Raw genomic sequence first — 17,106 nt, 5'->3', positions numbered from 1 at the left:
GGGGGTAAAATGAAGTGAAAGGTCAGTTAAACAAGAGAGCAAGTTGTCTGACACTAGAGATGATGGCTCACGGGAGAGGGTAGTCATTGATTCTGAAAACCTCCAAAGAGCCAGGCTGCTCTGACTCTCCTCCTAACAGAAATTTAACATGTGTTTTGCCACACTTTGGTCATGAAAAGAAGATAGTGCAAGGATATCACGTAAACACTCACTAAAGCACCAAACTAATCACTTTTGCTGTCTTTGTTCTAATCCGGAATAGGTCATTTTGCTAACGACCTCCTACCCAGAGATGCCTAAAGAAAAATTGTCCAAGTATGTATCGCTGCAGAGACTTTGAGCCCTCCCTTTCTGAAACAAGTTCATTTGAAGATGTTTGATTTGCATCCAAATTTAACCTTTTCTTCCTCTGAGCATTTTAACATATTTGGAAAAGAACAGAGCCATGTTAGGCCAGGTGTGGTGGCTCCCGCCTGTAATCCCAGCATTCTGGGAGGCTGAGGTGAATGGATTGCTGGAGCTCATGAGTTTGAGACCAGCCTGGGCAAAAATTGAGACCCCCCCATCTACTAAAAATAGGAAAACTGAGGCAAGAGGATTGCTTGAGCCCAAGAGTTGGAGGTTGCTGTGAGCTATGATGCCACAGCACTCTACCCAGAGCAACCGCTTAAGACTCTGTCTCAAAAATTAATTAATTAATTAATTAATTTAAAAACAGAACCATGTTTTTAAAAAAAGCCATACCACAGTTTCACAGCACTCACATTCTCTCAGGGCACTTTGCTCCACTGAGGGAAACGCTCGGAGCCGCTGGTCTCGATCTGATCGTCTTCTCTTTTTTACTGGTTCTTTAAATAAATCATCTTCAGCTAAAGATAAACAGAGGTTATATAAAATTATAGGTCTTGGATCATGGTATCTTTGTCTCACCTCTATCATTGCACAAACCTAAGAGACCTCTATCTGCCCTACACTCATTTGGAAAAGAACACCGTCGGGTCTTTCCAGTTTTGTTCCTGCTTCTCAGAGTCCCAGGACATTCTGCATTTAGTTCAAAAATGTCCAGTCCAACATATACCCTCCAGTGAAAAGTTTTTATTTAGAAGTCCTCAGAAGTGAACATGGCTGGACATTCTTCAACAAATGCCAAGTTTTAGGAAATCAACTGTGTAGCCCAGGGGTAAAGAAAGGTCTCTGGGAGGTCTTTTCAGGATAGGAAAGAAATTGATCAGAGTTGGGCAGCGCCTGCAGCTCAGTGGGTAGGACGCAGCCACGTACACGGAGGCTGGTAGGTTCAAACCCCTCCCAGGCCAGCTAAACAACAATGACAATTGCAACAACAACAAAAAATAGCTGGGCGTTGTGGTGGGCACCTGTAGTCCTAGCTATAGGAAGACCGAAGCAAGAGAATTGCTTAAGCCCAAGAGTTTGAGGTTGCTTTGAACTGTGACGCCATAGTACTCTACCAAGGGCAACTGTCTCAAAAAAAAAAAAAAATTGATCAGAGTAGAATGCAGAGGAAAAAATGGGCCACGTGGCCACAGCAAGTCCCTCCTTCTTGAGGCTCGGCTTCTTCACTGCAAAATGAGAGATCTGATAAAAATATAAATGTTACCAGAGCTTTGCAGGGTACCCTATAATGGAGACGCCCTTCAGAGATTAAATATGGGGGAGTTTTTTCCACGTCATCACTGAGAGACATTAGCAGCTGCTTGACGTAGGTAAGAACAGATGTCGCTGAGAAACAGATGTGTGTCGTTCTGCAGTGATTCATTCCCGTAAGTGATTTCCCTTGGTTGTGCAGCAGAAGGCCCATCATCCTAAGGAAAGGGTATAACCAAAACGTCCTGTTTGGCACAGGCGTTGGAAAACACCCCTTGGTGGTGTTCACCTTGCTACAAAGGGGCAGTAGGTGGGTGGGTCCTTGGAGTGGAAGTTTCTGAAAATGATCCTAACCCAGTGCTCCCAGGGCTGGCTTGTGCCTTAGGAAATGGTTATGGGAAGAGTTGACCCCAAGAATCTTAACATGAACAGCTTATCCCAGGAGGTCATGAGGCTCTGAAACCAAGTGCAGCTTTAAAAGACCCTCTTCCCTGCAGAACCACAGAAAAGGAGCTTCCCATGGGGACCTAGGATAGCGGCCCAAACAGAAGGCCCAGCCTCTGCCAGTCCAGATGCGGTGTCCCAGATGGTCAGGCAGCCTTTTCCTCTGTTCCAGCACAAATTCCCCTTCTTCCGGAGCCAACGCACAGCCCGTAGTCTAGTGCAGCGCCATGCTTCTTGCCAAAGCCTGAACCTCTGCCACCTCACACCCAGGCGGTGACAGGGAGTTGAAAGGGCTATGCTTAGGGCCTTCTATCCAGACATTCTAACTCACGACTGAGCTTGACTCAAAGAATTCACCCTGGCTGGGTTTAGAAGCTGCATTGGAACTAAATACCAAGAGGTTGCTGGCTCTGCGGCTGAACTGGAGAGGAAGAGGCAGAGAAAAAAAGAGCACGAAAGAGCATGTTTTTCAGGCATCTGGGCCAGCACAAGCTGAAGAACACTTTAATCTCTGCTCCAAAAGGCATCTCAGAATTCCAGGATGTAAAGATATGTCGACTTTGTAACCCAGGGACTCTTTTGTGTAAACAAGGTTTGCATAGTCTCTTAGCCACGTGCAGAAAACAAGGGACTAGGCCACACATGAACTTTATAAGGACCGGCGATTCATCTGATAAAAGAGTAGAAGTGTACTTCCCAACTAAAGCAAAAGCTAAGAAGTCAGATAAAACAAGGCTTAACACTTTTTCTTCACAATTTTTGTGATGCAAACCCTAGAAAGAAGAAGTACTTTCCATCTTGGCGTTATCCTGTGTAAGGATAGAGTTTTTATATTAAATTATAACTGGAACAAGATGTCCTGAACTTGGATCATAAATGCTGGAGCAACCCTTTGCCTTTTACAATGAATTATCCTGGAAGGAGCAGGAGTGGACGACCAAGGCCCAAAAAAGCACTTAGTCTACGGCTGCTGTTTCCCCCTGTTGCCACAAGGTGTCGCTCCTGAGAACTGAGCCCCCCACAGCAGGTTCATTGCTGATGCAGGCCCTTGCCAGAGACTGCTGGGGATCATCCCAGCAAAATGACCCCACTCCTCAGGAATAAGCTCAATCAAGAAGACCCTCCAAGTTGCAGTTCTTTCTATCTGCGCGCCCACCCATGCCTCAGATGCTGATCACGACCCCCTGACTCACTTCCCCTCTGCAATCCTCAGCACACAGAGAATGTACACCCCAGTTCTCTGCACCTAGGGTTTAAATCCTTGCCATTGTCCTACGGAAGGCCCCCTCATCAGCTCCAGGGCCCCACACCAATCTTCTGAGGGAGGGAAACCCCCATGCAGACTTCTGTGTGGTTCACCCTTGATGGAGCAGCCCCACTATGCCAACATCACCCTCTAGGGAAAGCCACTCATGTCATTCCAGGGGCTTCAGCCTTCTCTTCCTGAGATGGGCCACCTGCAGAGAGGCTAAGGTGATTATTTTTTTTTGAACGTTCTGTTTTTTAAAGGCAGAAAACCACACAAGTTTAATGGCCGGTTGAACAGTTTGCTTCATCATAAACAGGCTGTTTTAGCTATTGTTGAAATAACTGATATTCACTACTGCAATTTGTTACAGGAAAGCTGCTTCTGAGTAAAGCAGAGGATGATGGCTCCAGTCAAATGCAGTCTACCTGCCTGTGACCACAGGACTGTAATCAGCTCCTGTTTTCTCCGGATTGGGGGTGGGGGATGACACTGCAGGGATGTTACCTGGATATGGCTCCTCAGTGTCTGCCATTCCCTGGAGTTCCCTGAACACCTGCTGTGTCCACTCAGGAGAACCAGCCTGAAAAGATAAAGGAAAGGTGGGGGTGGGGCAGTGGAATTTGAAAATACAACAATCAAGAACCAAGAACATGTAGACTGTTTGTGACTATTCCACCTTATCTTTGAATCCCTCACAATGCCCAGCACATTACTTCGTTTAATTGATTGCTTGACCTCTGGTTTTCCTTTCCTTTTTTTTTTTTTTTTTAAAGACAGTCTCACTTTGTGGCATCACAGCTCACAGCAACCTCCAGCTCTTGGGCTTAGGCGATTCCTCCTGCCTCAGCCTCCCAAGCAGCTGGGACTACAGGTGCCCACCACAATGTGCGGCTATTTTTTTAATTGCAGTTTGGCCAGGGCCGGGTTCAAACCTGCCACCCTCAGTATATGGGGTTGACGCCCTACTCACTGAGCCATAGGTGCTGCCCTGGTTTTCCTTTCTTATTATATTTGTTTGTTTGGGATTCATTGATGGTACAAAGGATGAGGTTACGCTGATTGCATTTGTTGGGTAAAGTCCCTCTTATAATTGTGCTCCACTCCCAAGAGGTGTGTCTTATACCATGGCCTACCATCCCCCTTCTTTCTCTCCTCCCCCTACTTGCTCATTCCCCTACCTCCCACCCTTGTATTAGCTCATCTACTGCCTTCATATTAGAATTGAGTACGTTGGATTCTTTCTCCTCCGTTCTTCTGATACTTTACTAAGAAGAATGTGTTCCACCTCCACCCAGGTTAATACAAAAGATATAAAGTCTCTATCTTTTTAGTGGCTGAATAGTATTCCCTGGTATACACATACCACAGCTTGTTCATCCATTCCTGGGTTGCTGGGCATTTAGGCTATTTCCACATTTTGGCAATTGTAAATTGACTTTTAATAAACAGTCTAGTGCAAATGTCCTCATGGTAGAAGGATTTTTTTTTTTTTTTTGTCTTCTGGGTAGATGCCTAGTAATAGGATTGCAGGATCAAATGGGAGGACTAATTTGAGTTCTTTGAGGATTCTTCATACTTCCTTCCAAAAAAGCTGTATTAATTTGCAGTCCCACCAGCAGTGTAAAAGTGTTTCCTTCTCTCCACAGCCACTGGTTTTCTTCTTTTTTTTTTCTTTCTTTTCTTTCCTTTCCTCCTTTCTTTCTTCCTTCCTTCCTTCTTTGTTTCACTCTGTCACCCAGGTTGAAGTACAGCGGCTCACAACAGACAGACTCAAACTCCTGGGCTCAAACAGTCCTCCTGCCTCAACTTCCCAAGTAGCCGGAACTATAGGCATGCATCACCACACACAGCTAATTTTTCTATTTTTTTGTACAAACCAGGTCTCACTATGTTACCCAATCTGGTCTCAAACTTCTGGCCTCAAGTGATCCTCCCATCTCTGCCTCCCAAAGTGTTGGGATTACAGGTGTGAGCCCCTGAACCTCCCTAACCGCTGATTTTCAATTATATTTGTCTCTCTTAAAGTCTAAACTGATACTACCTGAGCTCTCTTAGATAACTCACTCTGAAATAAGAATAAACTTTTAGAGACCAGAGTTTCCAGTGTGGTAAAGTTATACAGTTTTGCTGCTTTGGGTGTTATCAATGTCCTTGAGCACTTAAGCCAGTGATATTTAGTTCCAGCAAGAATCTGGAAGGATAGAACATTCATTGTTCCTAGGGTTCTCTAAAGTTGCTGCGGGGGCTACTGATCAAGAAAAGAGAGATACAGTAACCAGGTTCTCTGGACCTTCCATCACCCCACCTCAACCAGGAGGGCAGCCCTACTGGAAGCGACATAAAGCCCGCTGAATGGGACATCTACAGGAGGAGAAGGGAAGGATATCCCAAAGGCAAAGCATCAGATCCACTCTCTCTCCAGCCACTGGCAGACAAGCCTGGACAAGGGGGGAGAACTGGCCCCACAGAGGCTTTGAGCAGGGGACACTGCATACACACAGTGGGGAGCCCCCCATAGGAGAATCTGGGGAAACCCAAAAGTTCGCTCTCCATTATCTGATGTTTCTGTTTGCACTGTTCGGCTGGGTGGAGTCACCGGGCCTTCTGAAATATGTAAAACCCCTCCTGATTCGTCAACCCCTCTAGACCTATAAGTCGTTAGTGAAGGAAACTGTGCCTCATTTACATGTTAACCCCAAATTAAAACCACAATTTATCAGCCAAACCGTCCCTTACTCTTAGTTTGGCTTGCAGATATTAACTGACTAAATGACTTCTCTATTTGGTGGGTGCTGGCTGAATGTAGTGAGAATCCCTGCTATGTGTGGGGCCCTGGGCCACAGGCAGAGCTCCCACCTCTCCATTCCTCCATCCCTCCATTCTCTCCATTCCCTCCATTCCCTCCATCCCTCCATTCTCTCCATCCCTCCATTCCTCCATTCCTCCATCCCTCCATTCCCTTCATCCCTCCATTCCTCCATTCCCTTCATCCCTCCATTCTCTCCATCCCTCCATTCCTGCCATCCCTCCATTCCTCCATCCCTCCATTCCCCCATCCCTCCATTCCTCCATCCCTCCATTCCCCCATCCCTCCATTCCCTTCATCCCTCCATTCTCTCCATCCCTCCATTCCTGCCATCCCTCCATTCCTCCATCCCTCCATTCCTCCATCCCTCCATTCCTCCCCTTGAGGCCCCTCTGAGGACATCCCACACTCCATTCGTTATCCAAGGCTGGGTCCCACTGAACCTCCATGCACTTCAGCGTATGTGGGGCAGTCTTCCGCCTCATCCCTTGTGAATTTCCACTCTTTCTTCCAGATCCTATTTTAGCAATTCCTCTGTGAAACAGTGCCCAGTTCCTAATCATTGCCCTGGTGCATCCCTGCCGGTCCAGGCACAGAAGAGAATTTATGGCTCTTCTCCCTTGGTGAGGAACCATCCAAGGTCCGGAGATGGCACTTGCTCAATGCTGCATTTCTGTCAAGCTGTGCAATGACTAACAATAAACATTAATGGGATGAATGAACGAAATAATGGATGGGAAGCTTTTGATGAGATTCCACAACAAAAGGATGTTCAAAAACCAAATGAGGTTCCCTTTTCCTTCCTTCCTTCTTCCTTTCTTTTTTGACAGAGTCACTCTGTTGCCCAGGGTAGAGTGCCACGGTATCACCATGGTTCACAGCAACCTTAAACTGGTGGGCTTGAGCAATCCTCATGTCTCAGCCTCCCCAGTAGCTAGGACTACAGGTGTGTGCCACAACTCCCAGTTAGTTTATTTATTTATTCATTTAGTAGAGACAGGGGTCTCACTCTTGTTCAGGCTGGTCTGAAACTCCTCAGCTCCCCCCCGAGCTCCACCCCTCCCCCTTGGCCTCCCAGAGTGCTAGGATTACAGGCATGAGCCACCAGGCCGGGGCCAAATAAGGTTCTCATATGATGAGGATCCTGGCTTAAAGAACAAAGCAAAGAATAGGAATAAATGGAAAAGTATACAGATGAAACAGCGCTCATGGTGAAGACTGCTCCATGGAGACTGGGAATGTTTGGCTTAAGGAAGAGAGGACAGGATGGATGGGGGGAGGGAGGGTGATTGGTGGGGTCACCTCTATGGTTTATCTTACAAGGGGACAAGTGAATCTTTCTAAAAGCAGAGTATAAACATTTTAACTCAATAACTAAGAAAATGACATGAAGGTTATGTTAACCTTCTCATGGATGAGAATATTTCAAAATGTATATGAAAACAGCACACTGTACCCCATGATTGCATTAAAGTACACAGTTATGCTATAAGAAATAAAATAAAATAAATAAAAATAGAAAAATTAAAAAAAAAAAGGAAGAGAGGACACAGGCAAAGGCAAAAGATGGGGAGGGGGCTTTATAGTGGTCTCCAAAGTCTCCAAATACATTGCTTTAGAGTTGCATCTAAAAGAGACATGGAGATATTTTCTTTGGTTCCAAAAGGGCAGAAGTAGATCCATCCACCAGGTAGGTGGTTGCTTTCCTTTTTGGCTTAATAGTCTCGAGTAATCAGAATTGTCCAAAATGGAAAGAGCTCCCTTAGGAAGTAATGAATTTTCTGCCACGAGAAGTATTTGCTATGCTGGTATTGGCACCTAATAATGGCATTGGCCTACATGAATTTCAAGGCTTCTTCAAATCCCCAGATTCTATGTTTTTTGTCTTTTTAAGAGACAGGAGCTCTCTCTGTCACCCAGGCTAAATAAAATGCAGTGGCATGATCAACAATCACAGCTTCCTGTAGCCTCCAACTCCTGGCCTCAAGCAATCCTCCCACTCTATCCTCTCAAAGTATAGGGATTACAAGCACCAGCCACCATTCCCAGCCCCAGGAGTCTACGTTCTTACTTAAGATGCTCCCCAGGAAAGCTGGTAGCACAAGTGCTCTATGAAGTCACACATTTCATAAGAGACCCAACTATTTCTGGTTTGAAAAGCTGAGTCAGAAATGCTAAAGCACATCAAAATCTAGGTGAGTTAAGAGAAAAAAGATTAGCTTTAACATGGGCAAGCGCACAGTCACAGATGGGAGGACTTTTAGAGAATCAGGAATTGCTCCTAGGAAAGAGAGCTACTGTTTTCTGAAGGGAACAGCTGGCCAGCCATTGTCACACAAAATTCTGGGCTTTAGATCATCCAGGCAGACACAAGAAACAACACAAAATGTCTGATCTTGCCAGGGGATAGGTCCACTGTAGACCCCCAGGACAACGTTTGCTGTGAAATTCAATTTCCAGGGAGAAAGAGTAGAGCCAGATGAAGCCCGAAAGAACCAACAGACCTAGCTGATAAGAGTTATCACTGTACAAACACTGAGCTCAAGGCCCTTCACTGTGAGAGGGATTTGGGTCAAAGTACATAAAACCAAAGGGCTTAGAGCTTAGAGACGTGTTCACTGAATTCTGGGATGTGGGCAGTAGTTTTGCTCTCAGAGTTACAGGAACTCAGTTTGTTGGACTTCACTAAATCTAGAGTACCCAGTGGCCAGCAGGGGCTGTTACATGTGACAAGCAGGGTTGGACTGAGTTTACTGTATCCCGTGGAGACCCCAAGCCATAAGCCTCCCACAGTAGCTGCATCTACAGCGCCAGCACCTAAGTCATGTCGGAGCCCTCACTGAACTGTGGAGTAACTGGAAATTTTCTGAACTGTGGCTGTGGTGAACTGAGCTTTCACTCCTGCCCATGTTCAAAGACAAGCAGGAAGAAATCATTTGATTGGCAAATGAAAACACTGGGAAATAGAAAGGGTCGTTTACAAAAAGGCTAACAGGACAGAAAGACACCAAGTACTTACAAAGGAAAACCTCTGTGGCTCAGCGCCTATAGCTCAAGCAACTAAGGCACCAGCCACATACACCAGAGCTGGCAGGTTTGAATCCAGCCCATGCCTGCCAAAAACGATGACAGCTGCAACCAAAAAATAGCTGGGCGTTGTGGCAGGCACCTGTAGTCCCAGCTACTTGGGAGGCTAAGGCAAGAGAGCTGCTTAAGCCCAAGAGTTGTAGGTTACTGTGAGCTGTGATGCCACAGTACTCTACCCAGGGTGACAGCTTGAGGCTCTGTCTCAAAAAAAAAAAAAAAGAAAACCTCTAAACAAAAAAGGGGGTAGTTTTTACTGTGTTGAAATAAAAGACATGCTGGGAAGAGCATGAGGCAGGAATTGGGATGTGGAAGCTTCCAATTTGGGGTTTGTCACGAATCAAAAGAGCTATAGGACTTTGGACAAGTCATTTTATCCCACTGGGTCTCAGGTTTCCCATCTCTAAATGATTGAATGAGTCCTTAAAGTTTGAATGTTCTCCGATTTACATTTGGTGCTAAGAGGATGAAAATTCTGGCTTTGCAATGTCACCTGTCATTGAAACCAGGACTGTACCAATGATTAGGGACTCACAACTGAGAAGACTATCATCTCAAGTTCATTGTCATTAAAACCAGGACTGTACCAGTGGTTAGGGATTCACAACTGAGAGGACTATCATTTCAACTTCATTTGGTTAAGGAGAAAGCAGCCCACAGGATTATGTCCTTCCTCAAATTATTCTGGAGTCTACTTTCCCTCATAGGGAGGCAGCAAAGGTGATGTGTACTGTGAAAATTGTGTTTCTGCGGAGAAGCAAGTGAAAAGTACAAATTTATTGCTCACACAGGCAAGGTTCTGCCTGGGTGATCTATTTCACTTGTATTTCAACTCTGTGGTTAACACTCAAGTTTTGCTTTTAGTACTTATTTACATTCATGTGCAGCGAGCCTAAAAATAACGCCTTTTAAATGAGACTCTGCACGTTTAGCTCAATACAGGAAGAGGACAACTGGTTTCCTGTTAGATAATGGTGACTTTTGACAGTTATTCTTATTTCTCTCACTCTCCCTTTCTTCTGTTTGTGTTTGCTTGTTTTCTTTTTCCTGTAGGCAAAAAACAGAGGCAACACAAATGCAAAGCCTTCCTCTGCAGGAACAGCTGCACAGAGTGAAATTAAATAAAGAAGGCCAGGTCCCCTTCTCTGGCAGAAGTGGACACTGAGGCCCGGCAGCGGGGGAGGAACTTGTCAAGGTCACGTAGTAAGCTCCTGGCAATGAAGACTCCAACTCAGGCTTCACCCTAAGTTCAGCATTCTTTTCATCACACTGAGCAGACTCCAACAGGCACTCTCTAAACAACCTTTGGACCTTGGGGTAGGAGAGAGGAGGGAGCAGTGCCCAAAATTGCGGGGTCTCTCAAATGTATAACAAAGGCATTTCTTAGGAATGAAGGCTGCTGAGTCAGAGGGAGAGTAGCAACTTGGTGTAAGGGCACATAGGAATTCAGATTGAAGCTACTGCCTGCAAACTCTAAGATGCCCTCCCAAGTAAAACGAGCCAGAAAGAGAGAGAGAGAGAATATCTGAGTAATAAGCTTTCACTATATTAGTTTGGTGTCCAGTGCAGAATCGAATGTGTTGTTTTTTTTTTTTTTGGCCGGGGCCAGGTTTGAACCTGCCACCTCCAGTGTATGGGGCTGACGCTCTACTCCTTGAGCCACAGGCACCGCCCTGGAATGTGTTTATTATATGAATGGCAGAGTCCCGTTCTTTTCCCTTAGTTCTTCCCCTTTAGTCAGAATCTTGTCTTACCATATCTTTTCTCTTATCCTTAACCCTTCTCAAGATAATACTTTCCTTTAATTTTTAGTCCCCAAATTGCCACAGTAGCACCAATATTAAAAAATAAGTAAATACTCCAATTAGCAAGTTTTTTTAAAGGACATTTTGATCATTAACACTGGTTAGTAAATATGGAAAGTTAAGTCCTTGGCATACAGTAAGCACAGAACAAATATTTGTTGAATAAATGAAGTATATATCTTAGATGGTATAACTGATAATGGCCAGGATTCTATTTATCTCATTCATCCATTTGTTCAACAAATACTTGCTGAGTTCCTACAATGTGCCAGGCACTGTTCTAGGCACTGTGGATGCAGGAAGGAACAGAATGGGCAGGGTCTCTGCACACCGGGGCTTACGCTGCAGACCCTGAATGGTGCAGTGGGAATTCCCAAGGATTCCGAGTCAGAATGTCTGGATTTTTGCTCCTGCTCCCACACCTCAATGTAACGCTGAACAAATCACCTGGTCTCTCCGAGCGAGCCTGTTTCTCTACATACAGAATGGAATGAGAAAAAGACCTATATCAGGAGCTCATTGTGAAGATTAAATATGACAATGCAAAATGCTCCATGGGCATGTAAGCATCAGTACAAACGTTATTTTTGGAATATTTTGTGAAGGCAAGTAAATTAGAAATCAGTCCTAGTGTTCACCCCGCCTAGGTTAGTTTGGGGGGAACGGGTGCCATATTTATTAACCAGATGCCACCTTGACGGAGATCCTGACCCCCACTCTTGTCTCCACTGGTGGTTCATGGAGGATGCGCTACTATGTTCCTTAAAGAGTCCCCCCTCCTCCCACAGGAGGTAGGCTGAGGAATGAAGTAAAGGGGAGAAGATTCTTAATAAAATGATGGAATGCTGATGACATTTAGGATTTATGTACTTCCTTAAAGAGGAACTCTTTACTTAAACAGTTTCAGATTTAGGTTTAAGGAACTTTGCTGTTGGCACATCTCTTAACCACCCTCTTGGCTATCGCACTATTCTTCCCAAGTAGGGATGGCCCAGAGGAGCAATTTAAATGCCTTAGCTCAGAAGCAAAAGGTGAGACAAGGGCCTTCCATTCTTTGTAGGGACAGAGATATATTTTCGGCATTAACACATCAGTTAAGATGTTCAGCATTAGCAGTGCAGTCACCAGAAGCAGTTTGCATAGAAGAGACCTTGGGACGGCGAGTTTTCTTTCATCCTTCTCTCCTAGGTAACAGGGAAGTGAAATAAATGGATATTTTCATAACGTACTTTATCTAATGAAATGAATTTGAATCTCTCATATTGCTCTGCCCAGCTTCTCGAAGCTAATGAGGCATAAGATGACACTGCCCTCCTTGTCAGGAATTAACACTATTGTCTGTAACAACAAAGCCTGCAATAGCTGTTTTCTTTTGGAGGAATGATTACTGACTCGCCTAAGATCACACTGTTCAGCTCACATTAAATCCCCATGTCTAGCCCCCTTTGGCCTTCAAATTCATTTAAACAAACAGAAAAGTAAAATTCACTTTCCCTCAAGAAATTACTCACATTAAGAAAAGCAAATGATGAGGGGCTGGTCCTGTGGCTCACACCTGTCATCCCAGCACTTTGGGAGGCCAAGGCAGGTGGGTTGCTTGAGCTCACAAGTTTGAGACCAGCCTGAGCAAAAAGTGAGACCCTGTTTCTACCAAAAATAGAAAAAACTGAGGCAAGAGGATTGCTTGAACCTAAGAGTTGGAGGTTGCTGTGAGCTATGAAGCCACAGCACTTCTACACAGAACGACAGCTTGAGATTCTGTCTCAAAAAAAAAAAAAAATGCCAAGTTCATTAAAAACAAGGAAAGTCAGGAGAAACTTGACATTACAACCAAGAAGAAGCCTAAGGAGATATAACAGCTAAATGTAATGGGGTATCATGAATGACCATAGGAGACCCAAAGAACATTAGATAAAAACTAAGAAATCTGAATAAAGTAAGACTTTAGTTAATAATATGTACCCTATTAGTTCATTAATTATAACAAACGTGCCACACTTATATAATAAGGAAATTGGATGCAGATTACGCGAGAAGGCTCTGAACCACCTTCTCAATTTTTCTGTAAATTTAAAAATGTTCTAAAACTTAAACTCTATTTAAAAAAAAAAAACCAACCACAAATTATAGTATAAATTACATAAAAGAAACGACATACCAGACGTCACTATAAGGAAAAAAAAACCAAATTTCTGCCTCAGTTCCAGAAGTCCACAAAGGAGATGGTGGCGACTTCTCTGCCTTGCTACAGATATTTGGAACCAGCTGGGGTGTGTAGGTCTCCGGGACCACAATTGCAAACCCGCGTTTATAGAGCAGAAGTGAAACTAACTTGTCATTACAGGGCTATTTACCACAGTCTCCTCCCTCAGATACTGATTAGGGCCATTTTCCCCTTTCACTTAAATTTAAATTATATGTGAACTGGGGGTCTTACAGGAGGATCAGCCTTTTCCTTTCCAAACAGATTGCAGCATGTACCCCAAACTGTCCTTTCTTTGAGGGGGAAGGCTATTCAGATCTGGCTCACTTGGGCAGACAGGAAAAACCCCCAGTTTCAAGAGGGACAAAGTGCTATTTCCAAGATACCCCCTCCTAACTGGGAGAGGCAGATGATGAGATTAAAATAAATATAAACTTATTCTTGATGCAAAGTCTCGAAACTCACCAAAAATAAAATTCACCAAAACCGGATGGGCTTTTAAAAACAGAGTGGCTTGTCCCTAGGAAATGACGGGTGGGTCTAATTACAAGGAAGGAGTAAAAAATCTAAATGTCCTTTTTAGAGACTTTGACTTAAATGGTAGAGAGTATTTCTGGTAAATAAAGGATGAGAAATGTGCCTCCAGTGAATATTTAAGAGTTCTTTTGTTTGACTGGGCATGGTACCCACGCCTGTAATCCCAGCACTCTGGGAGGCTGAGACAAGTGGATTGCCTGAGCTCATGGGTTGGAGACTAGCCTGAGCCAGAGACAGACCCTGTCTCTACAAAAATAAATAAATAAACAGCCAGGCGTTGTGGCGGGCACCTGTAGTCCCAGCTACTCAGGAGGCTGAGGCAAGAGAATCAGTTGAGCCCAAGAGTTTGAGATTGCTGTGAGCTATGATGCCATGGCACTCTACCAAGGGTGACAAAGTAAGACTCTGTCTCCTCCCCCCGCAAAAAAGAATTCTTTTGTTAAATATTTGACATTATAAAGTAGTTGCTGCAATGTTCTAGAAAGTGAAGCAGAAGCTAAAACCTAATAGCCCTGGTGGACCTCTAAACTGATACAGCGAAATAATAAAATAATAAGTAAATAAAATTCACCAAAAATAAAACAACATTGAATTGTTTGCAGAAACGAGTGGCATACAGCTTTAAATCTCTTTCTGAAACTTAAAATTTAAATCCATATGTTTTAAAAACTCAGAAAAAAAAAGTTTTAAGAGGCTGGGTGAGGTGATTCATGCCTGTAATCCTAGCACTCAGGGTAGATCGCCTGAGCTCAGGAGTTCAAGACCAGCCTGAGACAGAGCAAGACCTCATCCTTAAAAATAGCTGGGCATTGTGGCAGGGGCCTGTAGTCCCAACCACTTGGGAGGCTGAGGCAAGGGAATCACTTGAGCCCAAGTGTTTGAGGTTGCTATGAGCTGTGACACTGTAGCACTATACTGAGGGCGACAAAGTGAGACTCTGTCTCAAAAAAGAAAAATTGGTAAAGTGCTATACAGAAGAGAAGAAAATAGAACCCAGGCCATTGTGCAGACCCACACCTGTAATCCTAGCACTCTGGGAGGCCGAGGTTGGAGAACCCCTTGAGCTCAGGAGTTTGAAACTAGCTTGCCACCTTTGTTACAAGTAATGAACAAATACTGGTACGTTACTATTAACTGAAGCCTATACTTCATTTAGATTTCTTAGGTTTTATCTGATGTCCTTTTCCTTTTCTGTGGTCTCAGAACACCCTGTTACATTTAGTTGTTAGGCTTCTTCTTGGCTGTGACATCAAGTTTCTCTGACTTTCCTTATTTTAGTTGAACTTGACAGTTTTGTGGAGTACTCGAATACTTTTTCTACTAAAAATAGAAAAATTACCAGGTCATTGTGGCTGGTGGCTGTAGTCCCAGATACTCAGGAGGCTGAGGCAGGAGGATTGCTTGAGCCCAGGAATTTGAGGTTGCTGTGAGCGAGGCTGATGCCATGTCACTCTCACTTAGGCAACAGAATGACACTGTCTCAAAAAAACAAAACAACTTCAAATTATATTCAGAATCTGAACACTTCTTAATCACCTCCACTGCTTATTACCCTGATTTGGGTTAAAATAATCTCTGGCTACATTTTGTTCCTAAACTGTTGCATATTAGAATCCCCCATGGGTCTTTTAAACACACAAATGCCTGGCTCCCAGCCTTGATATTCTGATTAACAGACCTGGGATGTAAATTGGGAATCATGATTTTTCAGTGTTCTCCAAATGATTCTAAAGTGCACCAAAGTTTGGGAATCACTGTCTTGGGTAAAGTACCAGCCATCAACCAATCTCCTGCTTCTATTGTCTCCTGCAGTCTAATCCCAACACAGTAAACAGATATGCTTTAAAACTATAAATCATTTCATTTCTGGGCTAAAAACTCCAATGGTAGCAGATCAGTGGTCACGGCAGACTCCGTGGCTATCTACAAATACTTTTCAGTGAAAAGGATGTGAGGGTTGGTACATTAGCAGGGGGAGACAAATACAGCAGAAAATCTTATGAAGACAACAAGCGATTTTGGCCGTCACCAGTGTGTTATATACACTATGGAAACAAATGGAAAAACACATTCTGGGATGTGGATGGAAGCAGGTGCCTCCCAAATGGCATCGTTGGCTTCACTCTATGACTTAGGATCCTCCAACAACAAAACCACCTACTGCTTGTAAATGTATTTGGACAAAGCATAAATTCAACATGAGTGGCACCCCCAGAACAGTATGTACCTTATTCCACCACTAGAAAGAAGATTTAGGAGTGGGTCCCACCTTCAACACCTTCTAAGTAAAGACAGTGAAAAACAAATTAAACATGCAAAATATGGAGTTTTCCATGTAATAGCACTTTTACTGCTGACCATTAACTTAATAAAAATTGTTTGACTAAAAAAAATAAAAAATAAAAACTCCAATGGCTCCTTATCTCACTTAAAGTAAAAATCATAGGTTTTTGTTTGTTTGTTTTTGGTAATAACAGCATTTTGTTTATTTACTCATTTTTTGTTACAGATTAATATGAGGGTACATAATATCAAATGGTTATATTGTTTGCATTTGTAAAGTCAAGTCCAAGTTGCAGCTGTGACCTTCACCCAGAAGTGTGCCATTTACCTGCACAATGTACACTGTAGGTGGGAACTTACCAACCCCTTTCTCCACCTCTCTTCTTGAATTCTTTTTTATTTTTTTTACAAATACATGTTGTTTATTAGGTTGAATATACAAACCATGGAAAGCCAAAGGTTTTTCAATGACCTGCAAGTTTTACACGGGCTGCACTCTTCCCACCTGACCCCCATTGCTTCTCTAAGCTCTATTTCACCTTGCAGGCTCCTTACTTTCCCTGAATACACAGGCATCCTCTCACCCTAAGACCTTTGTACTAATTGTTCCCTCACCCTGAAATACTTTTTCCACAGATATCAAGTATTAGTTCAGATATCACATTCTCAATAGGATCTACCCTAACCCCTATTTAAAATTAACTACTATACTAAGGTAAGAAGAGTGACAAGGTGAATGACGGTGACTTTAGGTGAGAAAGAGATTAGAGGAATAACAATAGAGGTCTTTTGGGGGCACAGTTTAAGTCTGAGATACATATTAGACACCCAAATCCAACAAGATGTCAAATAGGGGGGATATTGGGGTTGGACTATAAACCTGGGAGGCAGATACACAGTATTTAAAGTTATGGAGCTTGTCTCACTTTGGGAGAGACCAGGTTGAAACATCCCCCATTGAACAGTCACATTTTGAGGTGAGACAGAAGAAGTTCACAAAACAGAGTCAGAAAGAGTACAAGAAAAAAACCAAGAGAGTGGAGGGCTCTATCATAAAAGATTTCCATGGAGGATAACTTATATTCATTGGTAG

At 43.6% G+C, this 17,106-nt stretch overlaps 1 protein-coding gene and 1 pseudogene across 3 annotated transcripts in view; one reads left to right on the top strand and one right to left on the bottom strand.

The window, feature by feature from the left end:
* Positions 1 to 17,106, bottom strand: part of NUGGC (nuclear GTPase, germinal center associated) — a 45,975-nt gene that overhangs the window by 27,784 nt on the left and 1,085 nt on the right. For 2 of the 3 annotated variants that reach the window (XM_023515598.1, XM_012807703.2), the window contains exons 2-3: positions 3,800 to 3,875; positions 765 to 869 (exon numbers count right to left, since the gene is read on the bottom strand). In XM_023515598.1, coding sequence (XP_023371366.1) covers positions 765 to 869; positions 3,800 to 3,827 — 133 coding nt within the window. In that variant the 5' untranslated portion in view covers positions 3,828 to 3,875. Of the gene's footprint in view, positions 1 to 764; positions 870 to 3,799; positions 3,876 to 13,148; positions 13,329 to 17,106 lie in introns of those variants that run through there. The other variant, XM_023515597.1, reaches the window with a different exon arrangement.
* Positions 11,977 to 16,087, top strand: LOC111726661 (annotated as a pseudogene).

Source organism: Otolemur garnettii, unplaced genomic scaffold (assembly GCF_000181295.1).
Source record: "Otolemur garnettii isolate 467f Iridium unplaced genomic scaffold, OtoGar3 scaffold00074, whole genome shotgun sequence".
Classification (NCBI taxonomy): domain Eukaryota; kingdom Metazoa; phylum Chordata; class Mammalia; order Primates; family Galagidae; genus Otolemur; species Otolemur garnettii.
Note: the sequence above shows the minus strand (reverse complement) of the source record. Positions and strands in the feature narration are given on the sequence as shown.